The sequence below is a fragment of the Vulpes lagopus genome, chromosome X (assembly GCF_018345385.1).
Source record: "Vulpes lagopus strain Blue_001 chromosome X, ASM1834538v1, whole genome shotgun sequence".
Classification (NCBI taxonomy): domain Eukaryota; kingdom Metazoa; phylum Chordata; class Mammalia; order Carnivora; family Canidae; genus Vulpes; species Vulpes lagopus.
Window position 1 is genome coordinate 93,257,342 of NC_054848.1, and position 15,738 is coordinate 93,273,079.

Genomic DNA, 15,738 nt, shown 5'->3' on the forward strand with positions numbered 1-15,738 from the left:
TTTTTGGTCGGTAATCATAAAGGACACAGATATATTCACAGTTTTGCAAATTATAAAATGCCAACTTAGATACTTTTGCTAGAGAATTTTTTTTACTAATATTCTAATCCCTGACAATATGGCGAACTTGCAGACAGTGTTGGACCCTGGCTCACGGGTGCCAACGTGTCCCGGTGGACGCCCCAGAGACTCAGACCCCAGACAGGCAGATGCAATTAGCAAGAGGGTTTATTGAACGTTTGCGCAAACGGGCTCTCCGCCTCAGAGGTGGCAGAGAGCCCCGATTAGCAATTACAGGCATCTTTTAAAGGCAAAAAAAAAAAACAAAAAACGCGGGAGTAGCATAGCATCCAGGTTATTGATTTTTCAGAAGGTCAACCTGAACCTGTTCAGGGACATTTCAGTCAGGGTGTGGGGGGGAATGGTTTTCTTATCTCCGACAAACAGAATGTTTTTTGTTGCTTAAATTCCAGGAAGGCGCCTGGATGGGCTGCCTCTGAATTAGGGCTGGTCCTACTCACGGGGGGTGGGGGTGGGGGGGGGTGGGGCGGGAGGGTTCCAGTATGACCAAAGCATTATTTGCAACCCATTAATTAGTGTAGTTCCATCTTTCTGTTCATCTCTTCTTACAAACAGTGTGGATATTGATATTATTGTTCAAGTTTGACAATGGAGAGGAGATTCTTTCTCCAGTGTACTTTTGGGCCACAACTGGGTGGGTCTGACATTTTGAGGAAATACACATTAGTAAGGTGCCAGTTTATTTGCATTCCCATGTTTATTTGAGTATTTATCTTTTCCCCCTTCTTTCCTAATGATTCTGAATTGAGTCCACAGGTGCAGTTATAAGAATTGATGTCAGTGTTATGGAAAGAGGCCTTCTAAGATACCTGTTGCTGCTCAGCAACTCACGTGGGTTTCCAAGTGTAATCCCTTAAGACCTTGTCCACTTTATAATATGATCCTCCTTGGCATATATGATTTGTGATGACTGTTATATTAAGAAGGTATTTCAAAAAAAAAAAAAAGAAGGTATTTCATTGAGTGGTATTCTTTAGCCTGGCCTACCATTAAGTCAAAAGTGCTTTCCATAAATAAAAATAAATATTTACCAGAGGAAGAATTTTTTTTTATAAAGCTCTAGTAGTCACTGCTGTGTGGGTCTTATTAGGGATCAGCATGGATTTTGTGCAAGTTTTATATAATGAAATACACTTAAAAATTGAATGGTCTTGGGGCACCTGAATGGCTCATTTGGTTAAGTGTTTGCCTTTGGCTCAGGTCATGATCTCAGGGTCCTGGGATCCAGCCCCGTGTCAGGATCCCTTCTCAGTAGGGAGTGTGCTTCTCCCTTTCTTTCTGCCTTTCCCCCTGCTCATGTTCTCTTTATCAAATAGATAAGTTAATTTTAAAAATTGGATGGTCTTGGATGTAGTAGCCAAGAGGGAAATATGCTTGCAGAGTACTGTAGTCTGGAGCATCTGATGATCCTCCAATATTTTTTTCTTTAATCTCTATTGAAAGCCATAGAGGTTACTTGATATATTTGATATATGTAAATAGTGCCATTATATATTGTACCTTTTTTAAAAAGAATTGTGGAGTAAGGTGGAGATACTTTTCTTTCTCTTTGGAAAGTCCATCCTAAGGTAACTGATACTTTCTGTTCACCTTGTCCTGTTATCATACTGTTATCATAGCTTAGACAAGTGTGATATCATATAACATGCAAAATGATCATGTTCCTGTGGACTAAATTATAGCACAAATCTGTAGGGTTAATATACCCTTGGGCAAGATGGTAAATGTTTGGTTCTATACCTACCAAGTGAAATGTGTAACTTATTTTTTCTTCTCTCTTTATTGATATGACAAAAATAGTTTTTGTCAGCCTTATAGCTGTAAACTGGGTCCTAGAGATTATAATGATTTGTTCTAGAAAATTGACTTGTCTAATTTGCAGCTGCAATTGGAGTTACCAACTGATTAAGCTTAAAATATTTTATTCTTTATCAGGATGACTTTGTCTTATGCACAGCTCAAAGAGGTGATTTAAGTAAAGATAGGAAAAGATGTTGTTAGTTCAGTAATTTGATGGTTGTATTAATCACTTTGATTCCCCTAGGCAGTTTCATTTTTATTTTGGTAGGAGTCTGAATCTCAAGAATTTTCCCGTGTGCCATCTCCCCGTGAATGAAGGTGCCGGTATGAGTATTCTGCTCATTTCTGAGTATGTCAGTGCCATCTACATACAAGGAAGTGAAATAGATACAGTTAGACCATTTAGAGATCTACTGCTCTCCAAAGCTCTATTTTTTAACTGGTGTTACAGATCCCTTCTTTGACCAAGAGAGTACAATGGTGTTCTTAGTTCTCAGATACTAATTTTATCTTAGAGCTAGTGTCCAATGTAACCTGAAAGACATGAGTAATTTCTTTTCTCCAAGGCTCAGGTTTGTTGATAATGGCATAAATCCTTGTAATTTAATCTAAAATTTCTGATAAATTAATCCATAGAATTAAATTTATCTTTTTTTTTTACAATAAATTTACCTTGAAGAAAATTGCATTCCTCTCTCATCCCTCATCTCAGAATACATTTCCACACTTATGCCCCAGGAATTAGTTAAAATAGACTACTGAGATTATTTTGATAGATAATCTTTTTGATCCAAGATTTGTCTTCAAAATTTATCACATTGCACAGCCTAGGAGTTGACTCTAGGTAAATTTTAGTGAAAATGTAGGCTCTTCACAGTGGGATATAAGGATAATTGTCATCCATGTGCAATGTGACTGCCTCAGGAAATGTTCTTTTAAGATTCTTTAAGCAAGGTTGATTGGCAGAGGGGTTTCTTCTTCTGGCAAGGGAGTCTTACTGGTATTTGGATACCAAAGGTAATTTCAATCCTTGTTCATGCTCTTTAGTGAGTTTTTGAGGTATAGGGTTTTATGAATCATCTGAATCCTCTCATTTGTTCCTGTATTTTTTATTGTGATTTATACTATGCCCTGGGACAAGTAAATTATTTAATCTCAGTGGCTTAATAAAATACAAAAGTTTTAGTTTAAAAAAATCATATTCCTGGGTAATTCTTCTCTAAGTGATGATACAAGGGTCTGGACTCATTGCATAATTGAGTTCTGCCATCTAGAAAGTTCTTCACATCCACTCATATGGAAGAGAGAGAGAGAAGAGAGAAAGAAAGAGAGATGAATCTCCAGAGAGTTTAGGGATTAATCCTTAAATTTATATATACCAGTTAAATCCACATTCTATCAGCCAGGATTAGTCACGTGATTTCAGTATAATATAAATGAGTCTGGGCCTCCAACAGACCAAATAAGACTCATAAAAATTTATGATAGTCTTGCCATAGTCTGCTTTTCCATACCCCTCATCTAGTGTTTGCAAATGTAGTTCATGCAATGTATCTAAATCAAAATCCAAGATGTCTGAATAATAAACATTATTCTGTAGTAGGTACTGATGTCACTTTCTTAGTGTCCCCTGAACAAAATGCAGATTATCTGCCCACTCCTTCATACACTATATCTTTTTGTGGGAATATATGTAATAACATCAGGAAATGCTTTTATTAGGAAAAGGGAAGAATAGAGGATACAAAGTAGTCAAGTTTAAGTACTCTTAAATCTTGCTATGCAGACTGTTGAAGGCTCATATTGTATTATTTAGGGCCATTATTCTGAACCTTTTTATAAAGCAACCCCAGGGACACTTGGGTGGCTCAGCGGTTGAACATCTGCCTTTGGCTCAGGGCGTGATCCTGGAGTCCCAGGACCCACATTGGGTTCCCTGCATGGAGCCTGTTTCTCCCTCTGCCTGTGTCTCTGCCTCTCTCTGTGTCTCTAATGAATAAATAAATAAAAAATCTTAAAAAAATAAAGTAACCCCCATATTTCCATGGCTTATCCAAGTCAAAAATTTTACATTGGGGCACCGGGGTGGCTCAGTTGGTTAAGTGTCTGCCTTTGGCTCAGGTCATAATCCCAGATCCTGGGATGAGCTCCTTGCTCAGCAGGGATTCTCCCTCTTCTTCTGCTGCTCCCCCTGCTTATGATTTTGCCCTCTCTTTCTCAAAAAAAGAAGTAAAAAATATTTTTAAAGTTTTATATTTTCTTATTCCTTTTGTAGTCTAATTTCTGATGGGTAGCCCTTTGACCTAATTTTACCCAAGTGGCAATTCAGGGATATTTTTCTCCATTCATCTAGTGGCTTCAGGTTTGTTTCTTTCTAAGTGGTTATGAAATTGCTAGAGAAAGAAGTAATGAAAATAGGAAGGAAGGAAAGGGAGAAGGAGGGAAAGACTGCACAGAAGGTTTTAGAGGTCAGGCCTAGAAGTGGAAGTGGAATGCATAATTTTACCCTCATTCCATTGGCCACAAGGATCAAATGGCCATGCATAATTCCAAGGGAGTTTGGAATGTAGTCTTCCTGTATGAGTAGAAGGCAGAGGAAATGATTTGATGAATAAAGCATTGTCTCTGCCACATTCCCAATTCTAATTCTTGGGAGTTACATTGTTTCCTAGCAAATACGTTAATTTTTTCATGAGAGACATGAGAAGTTTCAATGGATGCTGAAATAAATGAGCCAAGGGATCATACTGTAAACGTAATTTTTGTTTATATCATCCCAAGGCTGCAGAAGATAACAGATTTTATAAATTTCATTATAGAAATTCATACAATGATGACCTGAAATGGTAATATACAATTTTGGCCATGTTACTTCCTTTTTAAATCTTATATCATGATGTTATATTCAGACAGGCTATCCCAGAATTCTCGTGATATTTATGCCCATCCTCCTGTTCTGTGGAAGATGCTGTTCAATCCTTCTAAACCTTGCCTTCAGGGATGCCTGGTGGCTCAGCAGTTAAGGGTCTGCCTTCAGCTCAGTGTGTGATCCCGGAGTCGGAGTCGTGGAATGGAGTCCCTCATCGTGCCCCTCCATGGAGCCTGCTTCTCCTTCTGCCTGTGTCTCTGCCTCTCTCTCCTGTGTCTCTCATGAATAAATAAATAAAATCTTTTAAAAACAAACAAAAAAACCTTGCCTTCAGTAGATACTTAACTACCACTTAATATAAATTGTAATTTAACTTCCATTTTGCATCTTGAAATGGACTAATAAAGCCTCATTGTCTAATCGCAAGAGAATCTCTTTTTATTAAAAGGCAGACAGATCAAAAAACAACCTATCCCTAAAGCCCATTTCCCTAATAGTCTGTTGCCTATAACCATTTATGGTACTAAGTAGTGTATAAGGGGTTTTCTCTTGCAAACAAAAGAAACCACCCTGCTTAGTCTAAGAAGAAAAGGAATTTTTAAAAGTCTATTAGGCCGTTTTAAAAATTATTGGAACTGCTAGTTACTGATAGATTTTTGAGGTTAAGTTTTTACAATTACTTTGTAGAACTATACCACTGACCTCACTGAATGAGCTTATAGGTGCAACTCCTGCAAACTCTGATATCACCTATGCATACAAAATGGACAGCACACTAGAAGTTGGTGTTCTCCCGTCATTCGCTTCTGAGTCAAAGTCTTGCTTGTACTCATCTGACTACATTACGATCCTATCACCTTATGGCTATGACAGGTAGTATTGCATAGAAATTAGCGTGTAAGATGGAGAGCTCCTTGCAGAAAACTAATTGAGGAGTACTGTTACTGCCAAACCAGTTTGAGAGTGAAAGATTTAGTATCAGACCATTGGTGAAGTTGAGTTGTGATGTGTTTTAAAAAAAAGGCTTCGTCTGATTGTATGGTGGTCTCTGGAGGTGGAAATGCCCTTTCACAGATACCTTCCATTGGGCAAGGGGCAAGAGTTCTCTTTACCATAACAACCAGTGACTGTATGTAGGCTTCCATGGGAACAGAATACAACCTCAAGTGGGATGGCTGTCTTCAGTCAAGGGCAATTCTGTACAAGCACATAGCTGAGATCACTCTGAGTGGCTGGGATAATGAATATTTTAGCTTTCCTGGGAGTCAGTAAGAGAATTTCCCGGGTCAGTGGGGTCAGTCAGGATATAGTTACAGTTCACTCTCTTATACCATATGGCACCATCGAACTCTTGCATTCCAAATGACCTCTTTTCCTAAAGAAATCATATAAGATGGCAGTAATTTGGATGGAAATAGAGCTGCTGCCAGTAAACCTATCCCAAGGTCGTTTCTTCTATTAATTGTTCTCTTCTATACACCCAATATGGGTCTCAAACTCATGATCTCCTGATCAAGAGTCACATGCTCTGCCTTGTGAGCCAGACAGTCACCCTGTCTCATCCTACCTTTTTGAAAACATGGATATGCTAGAAAGGCAGTTCTGGTTGCATAGTTACTTGATACTCTACTTTCAGTTACTCTATCCCTACCAAAGTGCTACAATACACTAGGATCTGTTTCTCTAAAATTGTCTATTTCTCTATTGAATGCCATATGACCTTGATCCAGAACCCTAGATATGGCGCAGTGGACATTCTTGTCCCAAGATCCACTCAACACTATTAGTCTTTCAAGTTATCTCTTCTGCTAGTTTGTCATGGAGTTTAAAAGTCCTAATATTGCCTATGAGTCATGTCAAGGACTCTTGTGTTTTCAACTTTTTTTGTAATGCTGTTGTATATTTACCAGGAGTCTCTTTCAACAAGTTTTTCACAAAAAAAAAAAAAAAAAAAAAGAAAGAAAAGTTTTTCAATAATGTGGTCCCTGTGTGGAGAGGATCATAGACACTATGCTATGCTAATCAGAATCCCCTCAGGAATGAAGGACTTATTCTCTTAGTTTCTCGGGGAAGGGAAGAAATGTTCCTCACCCAAGGGGCTGTTCATATCAAAGATTGTTCTACAAGGGGCATAAAGACTCTTGCCCTACTAGTTTTGCCTGCCAATGAATTGATTTCAGTGGCAGGCAAGAATAGTATTCAAGGATTTCCCTGAGATCCTTGTTGGCCCTGCATGGCACCTCAACTTCTCCATCTGTCTAATTCTGCTTCCTTCATTCCCTTCCCTTTCACACATATTGATTGGAAGAGTGTCCTCTGATATACTTCTAGCATGCTAATATTAGAGATTATTGGGCAGAGTACCTGATTTACAACTGAAAGCAGAGCTGCTACTTGATATGGCATGAGATAGAATGGGTAATGTGAAGAAGGACCCTGGGAGGAGAAGGAGGTGGATATAGAGGGCAGAAATACTTACTTAAGCACTAAGACATTGATGTGACACAGGAGGATAAATTGAATATTTCATATCTTTTTTGAGAGTGAACCACTTTGTCCCCATGATGCAAAAACTCCATGCTTTGAGAGTGAACCACTTTGTCCCCATGATGCAAAAACTGTCCCCAAATAATGCGTATATACAGTTTAGTGTGTATTTATATAAACACATAAATATGTGTTTGCATGTTTTCAGAAAAGCCTTTTGATTATTATTACTTGTACCAGTTGTTTTGTTTTAAACCCTGGAAAAGGGAAGGGCTGTTGACTAGGTATCTGGGAAAATAATTATATTTCCTTCTGCTAATAGGACATGTTAGAAGCATTCAGTAAAAATACAAGGAAAGGTCCAGGATCTGAAATTTACAGTGTTAACAAGTCGAAAATCTTCCACTCCTAACAAATTAGTGTGTTTCAATAGTCTTCCAAACACTTCCTGATTATTTTCGCTTTTACCGTTGAATTCTGAGATCAGTCTTGAATGAGGACAGACCGGAGGCAACAGGAGAAGCAAAGAACAGCATTTCCTGTTCTTTGGAAAATTCTCATACAGCTTTGTGGAACATCTTGTCTTGATGTATGCTTTCCTGTCTCATTTTTTTTGTCAGCTCAATTGGCTAGCTAAGATCTGCTCTAAGCAGATTTTACATAATGAAATGACAAGGCATAAATATCCATGCATTCTTTCAGTATGTCCCTTTCACTATTTATGATATAAACATTTTTAAATCTGTTTGTGTCTCATCACTTATTCATTTGGAATAGGTATCACCTTTAAAAGCTGTATCTATGGAGAAGAATTAAAATTTTACAAAGCAACTTTGACCTGAAGCTTTTCCATAAGGACTATTGTGCCAAAGAAATAGAAGACACAGTCCTTGACCTTAGGAGTTTGCAATCTATTTGATCACTTCAAGTATGCATACACGAGAAAAACTGAAAGGAAATAATGATTTAATATAGTATTTTTTTCTTAAAGATTTTATTTATTTATTTGGTGGGGGGGAAAGCACACAGGCAGAGTGAGAGGGAGAAGCCGACTCCTGCTGAGCAGAGAGACCAATGCAGTGCTCCATCCCAGGATTCTGGGATCATGATCTGAGCCAAAAGCAGATGCTTAATCAACTGAACCACCCAGGCGCCCCTTTAATACAGTATTTCTGAAAGTTGTCTAAATGAAAGGAAAAGTCATCTGATATATCAGGGAGTCTGGGATTTCATAAAAGTATATATCTTTACATGTGAGATATTTCTTGTTTTGTCTTAAAATATAAAACATCTGTTTAATTTTTAAACATTTTTAAGCAGTTTAGTATAAATAGCATGTGTTCACTTGTTCCATATTCTTGAAGTAAAATTGATATTCAGGATCTTTCATTATGTTTGTGATTTTCTTAACATTTGGAATTATTGGAATGTGTATATTCCCTTTCAAAAAGTGTGGAGTTAGTTCCCATTTCCTCAGTCGACTTGTTGCTATTAGAGTACAGGACTTCTTCATCTAAAAACCTTGTACAGTTAACATTAAGAAATGTGTCAATGTGTTAAAAAATATTTTTCTGTAAGAGGGCCTTTTTATGTCTCTGGGATAGCACTACATAAGTATCATTATGGTGATAGCACTATGTAAGTAAGTATCTCTATAGTGCCCTCGGAAGACCTGCACTTCAAAATATGTATATTTTCTGTTGGAAATAACTAGAAAGTAACTGTAAGATATGTCCTTTCTTTCAGTCTCAAGGAGTGAATTATTTTGTGACTGTACCTTTTTTAGTCAGGTGTATTATCTATAACTGCTATAACAAATTTACCACAACCTTAGAGCTTAACCCAACTTAAATGTGTTATCTTAGAGTTCTGATGGTCAGAAGTCTGAATTGGCTCTCACTAGGCTAAAATGAAGCTGTCAAAATGGCCTATGTTTTTTCTTGGAGCTTTTAGTGAAGCATCTTCTCTTGTGTTTTCCAGTTTCTAAAGGCTTCCCACATTCTTTAGCAATATGGTTTCCCCCCCCCTTTTGTTTCTCATTCAGCAATTTTTGTTTAAGCCTTTTTGACATTTCATCCTGAAACTGACTCTTCTTCCTTCTTCTTTAACTTTTAAGAAGTCTTGTAATCACATGGGGCCCTTCCAGATATTTCAGTATAATCATTTTATTTTAAGGTTAGCTCCTTATTAGTGACCTTAATTCTAACTACTCCCTTCATTTCCCTTTTCCATGAAATTTAACATTCATAGGTTCTGCCAATTAAAGCATAGAAATCATTGGAAGGACATTATTCTGCCTACCATATATATCGATGTTGACTTGTTCTCTCAGAGATTGGAGAAAAACCTCTATTTGACCCCTGTTTATGCTTATATGAGAAAGGTGTAAAAGCTCTACTCCAATGGGAAAAAATTTCTGAGTGTGTTTAGTATTCTGGTGTTCTGATGAAGTATTGATAAATAAAAAACTAAAAGATCCCGTTTAAGCAAGTATATTTAGAATAGGGGAACATGATTGAGTATTTAGCAGATTTTAATTGCTGATTTGCTGTCGTTTGATGTTTTTTTAATAGGGGATCTTCTGGGTAAGATGAAGTAAAGGTCAGTCTCATTCACTAACCCCAGTACTCTGTACAAATGTTAACATTTTCCTTGTTGCATCATACGAAGATGGTGGGATGTACGGGCTTAATCCACATATGGTTCCATGCATCACAGACTGAAAAACCACTATGCCCTCTGAGGATCTGTGGTGTTCTTGATATTGTTCAAATGCTATCTCATTTGCTTTGCTCATTCTTTCTGATTTTTACATTTTGTATTACCATCTTGGACATAGTTTGTTCATTTAATGGATATCTTGTTATTTTTCTTTTATTGCTATTATCCTGGATCAAAATCTGCATAAGTAGCTCATGAGGATAACACAGAACCATTTTTTTTTAACTCATATTGCAGACTGACAAAAGTCTCTCCTAAGTGCTCATTCTTGAGACTCTGAGGCCAGTTACTTGTATGTTCAGTGAGTGCCTCTGAATGAAAGACTTGCTCGTGACTCACTGCTCCTTTGCTGAAATACTAATCTCACCACTTGAGGAGCCTTCCTGATTAGTGGAATGTAGGGAATTGCTATAGTCCAGTTTTCCAAGCTAATATGATTCCGCTCATGGATGCTACCATAATCATTGCAGTGGCATCTTGTCAGTCAGAGTTCAATATGTCATTCTTTGATGTTGACTCTGTCAGGCATCCTTGTCAGAGTTTTAAGAAGCACTTGAATATGTACCAAACTTTCCTTTGATCTAGGCATCCTTTGTGAGGAAGTGTTAGAAGAATGTGGGGGAATGTGAATATCATCCAGTCTAGTTACGTGAATTATGTGGTTATGTGAGTGTTATGAGACTCACCGATTTAATCTGTAAATGGGCATGCTATCTAAATGCATAATGATATTTATAATCATGTTATTGATCACTTACCATAGGCTAGGCATCATGGTAAGCATCTTACATATAATATTGTTTGTAATATTTTTCAATAACCAAGTGAGTTAAACGCTATTATTATGTCGACTGACAATTTAAGAAACCAATACTCAGAGACATTTAGTAAGTTCTCGAAGACCACACAGCTAATAAGTGGCAGCACAAACATTTCAGTTGCAATCTTGAAATACTTGTCTTAATTTAGTTTCTTCTGAAAGGAAAGCATTTGGTAAAGACTTGGATCAAGGTAGATTTTTGGGATGTGATCCCAGAAAGCAAAGTGAGAGTGTGTGGAGAATAAGACAGGAAATCAAAGTCACTAAAACAGTGTATTTTTAAGTCACTAATGTCAGTAGTAGGGACTCATTTTTACTGACACCTCCTGAAAATTGTACAAAGTACTTCCCAGAATAATCTCTCTAAAAAGATAGCTGAATGGTTTATTCACTGACTCCCATCCTCCAATGGTTGAGGGTTGTCCCTGCAAGAGTTAATTCAAGTATACCTCTGGGTTGCATTTGTTCCAGGCCTAAGTGTCATAAGAAAGGCCTTAGTTTAGAAAGCAGAAAGTCTTCAAACTACGCAGTGTGAAGGTGGCAGAGCTGTCAGATGGGATTTGTCTGAACTCTCCTGGAACTGTTCATCACAACTGTCGTTGAAATCAGAGGTGTTCCAAGCAGCTGTGACATGGGGCACCAGAGGCATTTGTTGCAGAATTTTAAATCTAGTGCTCTAAACCATGATTCTATTTGGGTCAAACTGTTTCTCAAGAAAAGATTTCACTGTATGTGTTATCTGATACATGAAATATCCCATGCTTCCCAATACATGAATTATCTCTTTATAAATGTTAACTGTGCTCCTATTATGTGTCTTGCAGCATTATGGAGATCTAGAGTTAAAAAAGCACAAGTCTTGCTTTCTTAAAAATGTTCATTTGGGCAGCCCGGGTGGCTCAGCGGTTTAGCACTGCCTTGGGCCCAGGATGTGATCCTGGAGACCTGGGATCGAGTCCCACGTCGGGCTCCCTGCGTGGAGCCTGCTTCTCCCTCTGCTTGTGTCTCTACCACTCTCTCTGTGTCTCTCATGAATAAATAAATGAAATCTTAAAAGAAAAGAAATGTTCATTTCTGTGATTATCTGTCAAACAGGTGGACCTGATTCATTTGACTATTACAGGACAATGGAATGGAAATGATTATTCAGGCCTTGTTTGTTTGTGTTATGTGTTCAAGTTTGTGCATCTCTTTTTTTTTTTCCAAAGGGCAGATATGAAATCAATTACGTTCAGAGGTAGAATTTACTGGAATTTATGTCAAAATATTAAGAATTAGCTAAGTAGGCAATAGAAAGTGTAGGTGGAGGATTAGGGGTTTGGAAAACCTGCCAGCATGCCAATAGCTCCTTTCCTGGCAGCTTATTTATGCAGCACACTCTTGCTTTGATCTTCTACAATCTTGAACTCTCTTGACATATCAATTAAAGCCAGACCTCTGAAGAGCTTGTGCTATAGAAGTAAGACCCCATGTTTGATTTTTGGACATTAACAGACCTTCAAAGTATATATGATCATAGTGTGTGTGTTTGTGTGTGTGTGTGTGTGCCCATGCACATTCATTCATATGTCTACATTTTAAAGGATGTAAGACAGGCTTGAATCAGATGTGCTTGAAATACTCAAACCGTCACTCTCATATAATTTATTATTCCAAGTCCAATAAGGAACAAAAATATTAGCCATGTATCCTTGTTTATTTGTTGCTATTTCTTTTTTTAAAAAAAGATTTTATTTATTCGCGAGAGACACAGAGAGAGAGGCAGAGACACAGGCAGAGGGAGAAGCAGGCTCCATGCAGAATCCCCATGTGGGAATCGATCCCGGGACTCCAGGATCACGTCCTGGGCCGAAGGCATGTGCCAAACCATTGAGCCATCCAGGGATCCCTTGTTTGTTGCTATTTCAAAGGCTCAGCAAGAATATCTGTTTTTATGCATAAGCAGATTAATTTTTTGTGTGAGTTGAAGATCAGGCTTTGTGATTTGAAGAGGGGAAGAATAATCCCTTTTCCAGAGTTATCTATTCTACTAAATTAATGTAGTACATGAAAATTCAATTTTGTACTTTTTTTTCTTTTCCCATCATTTTTCTTTCATATCGTGACACTTGAGTCCCTGATATGACTTAACATGTCAATGCCTTTTGAGAGTTAACATGGTCAAATGCAAAAAGTAAGTGAATGAAGTTCAGACTACCTGGGTTTTTTACACTAGTAGTGCCACATATTGTGTAATTTTTGGCAATTTATATATTTACTCTGAGAAGTGTCAGTTTTTCTATCCTTGAGATGCAAATGAAAGCATGATTAAATGATGTATCTGAAAGTGGGAGTCTATACTAAGTGCTCAATAAAAGCCAGTATTTCTTTTCATTCATTCTATGAAAAGATGGCTGAGGGAAGTGTGCTCATCGCTGATAGAGCATAATTAGCCCAGAAATAAGAGATTGTTGTATTATTGAGGGCCCCACCCACATTTCAGCTATTGGTAATGGCCTATAAGAGCTCTTTACCAAACACATGGACTTAAAAGCCTTTCACCTTTTTGTCCCTGTACCTTTTTTAAAAATTTTTTTAATTATTATTTTTTCCTGTACCTTTTTTCTTTGTGACCTCCGTGCCTCAGTTTATCATCAATATATGGAGCCAATCATTTTGTTGTAGGTTTATAGAATGTAGTGAGGATACAGTGCCCAGCTGAGCCTCAGAAGTCCAGTATAAAGAGAGGCATGACCGAATTCATGGATTTATATGCAGGGAGAGTAGCCATTAGCCTGGTAGGAGGTTGTTGTACTCCCTTTTGTCATCCTCTGCTTTTCCTCCTTAGTTTGGAGATTCATGCTCATTTAAGAAAAGGTCAGACATAAAAGCTTCAAAATTTAGGTCAGCCCAACTCCAATTAACTCTCAAGAACCAGACACCCCACTCCTCATTATGCTGAGCAGTCGTCAGCGTTCTCTAAGGTAAGGGCATACTAATACACTTGACAAGATTCTCTGATTCATTGCATGCTTGCAGTAGAAAGATAAGGGGAGAAAAAAAACAGAATTAATTTTATCCCTGAAATGTGAAGGGATCTACGTAAACAAAAGAAGTAGCCTTGTTATTTAAAGTGGAGACTGGAATAATACAATGGCCTAAATATTTGAATTTTATTGACTCTATTTATACAGATTGCTATGGACAGTAGTATTTACTGATACGAAAATAAGAGAGGAAGCAGGTTTCCTGACCAGGATTTTCTATTAAATTTTTCTACATTATTTTGGATATATAGAGTCAATAAAAAGAATAGTGGGTTAAAACTGGGGATTCAGATTATTTGGTTGCTAATCTCTGATTTGTTTGTAACTAGGTATATAAATTTAAGCAAATAGTTTAATCTTTATATGCAAAATAAGGGGATTTATCTATCATAGATTGCTTCTAAGTCCCTTTTTCCTGTACATTTTGTAGTTCTATTTTCATCAAATACCTATGGGTCAAAATGAAAGTCTATACTTATTTGTGATATATTATTGAGAACTCCAGAGCTAGAAAGTACCCTGGAGTTTACCTTTAAGAAGTGTATCATTTACTTTAAAAAATATTCTTGGGAAGTCTGGGTGGCTCATCGGTTGAGCGTCCACTTTCGGCTCAGAGTGTGATCCTGGAGTCCCAGGATCGAGTCCCACACTGGGCTTCCTGCATGGAGGCTGCTTCTCCCTCTGCCTGTTTCTCTGCCTCTCTCTTTCTCTGTGTCTCTCATGAATGAATAAATAAAATCTTTAAAAAATATTCAAAGATGTTTGTAAAATGTGATATCTTTAAATTATGAGAAATAAAATTTTAAATAGGAAAACAAACCATTAGATGAGAGAGAGATACATGTTTCAGAACTCTTTGGTGAGCCAGTACCACAATTTGAATATAAAATTGGGTTCTGAGAATCCTGGAAGCCAAGGGGAAAAGTAAAATAAATTGGGTTACATTTTATCTCATTGTTACATAAAAAGAAATACAAAAATTTGTCTTGTAAAAGAAACTTTTCTAACCCTAAAATTAAAATTGCACAAGAAATTGCTTGGATTCTTCTACAAAGGGCTGTTGGTAATATTACTCAATGGAAATTTATTCAAAATTATTTCTTAGAATATATAGATAATGTTCCTCATTTAAGTTTTCTCATCTGCAAATTGGGAATAATTATTTAGGAATCAAAGATATGAGGATCAATATATAAGTAGTAATACTATTGTTTAAGGTGGGGGCATGTATTGATATACATGAATTAAAAGTTTAGAAATGCATCCAGAGTTTCCGATAATATCCTTAGCCATCACCCTTTCTTTTCCCTTTTGAATTGGCTTCATTCCCTGGGAAAGTTCCCATTGGCTCACATTCACTATATAGTCAATGATAGCAGAATAGATGACTTCATCCCTAGAGTCCAGCCAATATCCTGAATATTTTGATGTTGGGCAAATTTGTATTATATTGCAATATCTGCATAAATCACTGCAGCCTGCTTAATGGAATGTTTTTAGTTAGGCAGGTATGAGTCAAGGGTCTATCCATGAAGAAGAGTCTAGAATTACTGTCTCCAAACTACATGCATTTAGAATGGGGGAGTAGTATGGGGTGAAGTGTGGTGGAGAATGTCCTTCATCAGTCGTTGAGATGTCAAACACAAGAAATAAAAATTATATGTGTTAATTACAATAAAGTCATAGGCAAAACATTGCTTGGTCAGTACGGAATGATCATGAGGAAATTTAATTAAACTGCAACATTCAACGTGTCAGGAAAGGATAGATTAAAGTATTCATTTCATAGTAGGAATCCCCTTGCCATTTGGATAGGAGTTTTCATTTTTCAGTGACTTGGAAAGTTAATATTTCCTATGACAAACTGTTTTGTATGCTTCCCACTTGCTGTCTTTTAATTGATAGACATCTACTAGGTATATTCATTCTTCTCA

The 15,738-nt window shown here is 37.2% G+C and overlaps 1 protein-coding gene across 1 annotated transcript in view; it reads left to right on the plus strand.

Annotated features, from left to right (window-relative positions):
- LOC121482644 (mitochondrial calcium uniporter regulator 1-like) overlaps window positions 1–15,738 on the plus strand; it is a 69,300-nt gene that overhangs the window by 4,917 nt on the left and 48,645 nt on the right. The window contains exon 2 of the mRNA XM_041740479.1: window positions 5,438–5,623. Coding sequence (XP_041596413.1) covers window positions 5,438–5,623 — 186 coding nt within the window. The remainder of the gene's footprint in view (window positions 1–5,437; window positions 5,624–15,738) is intronic.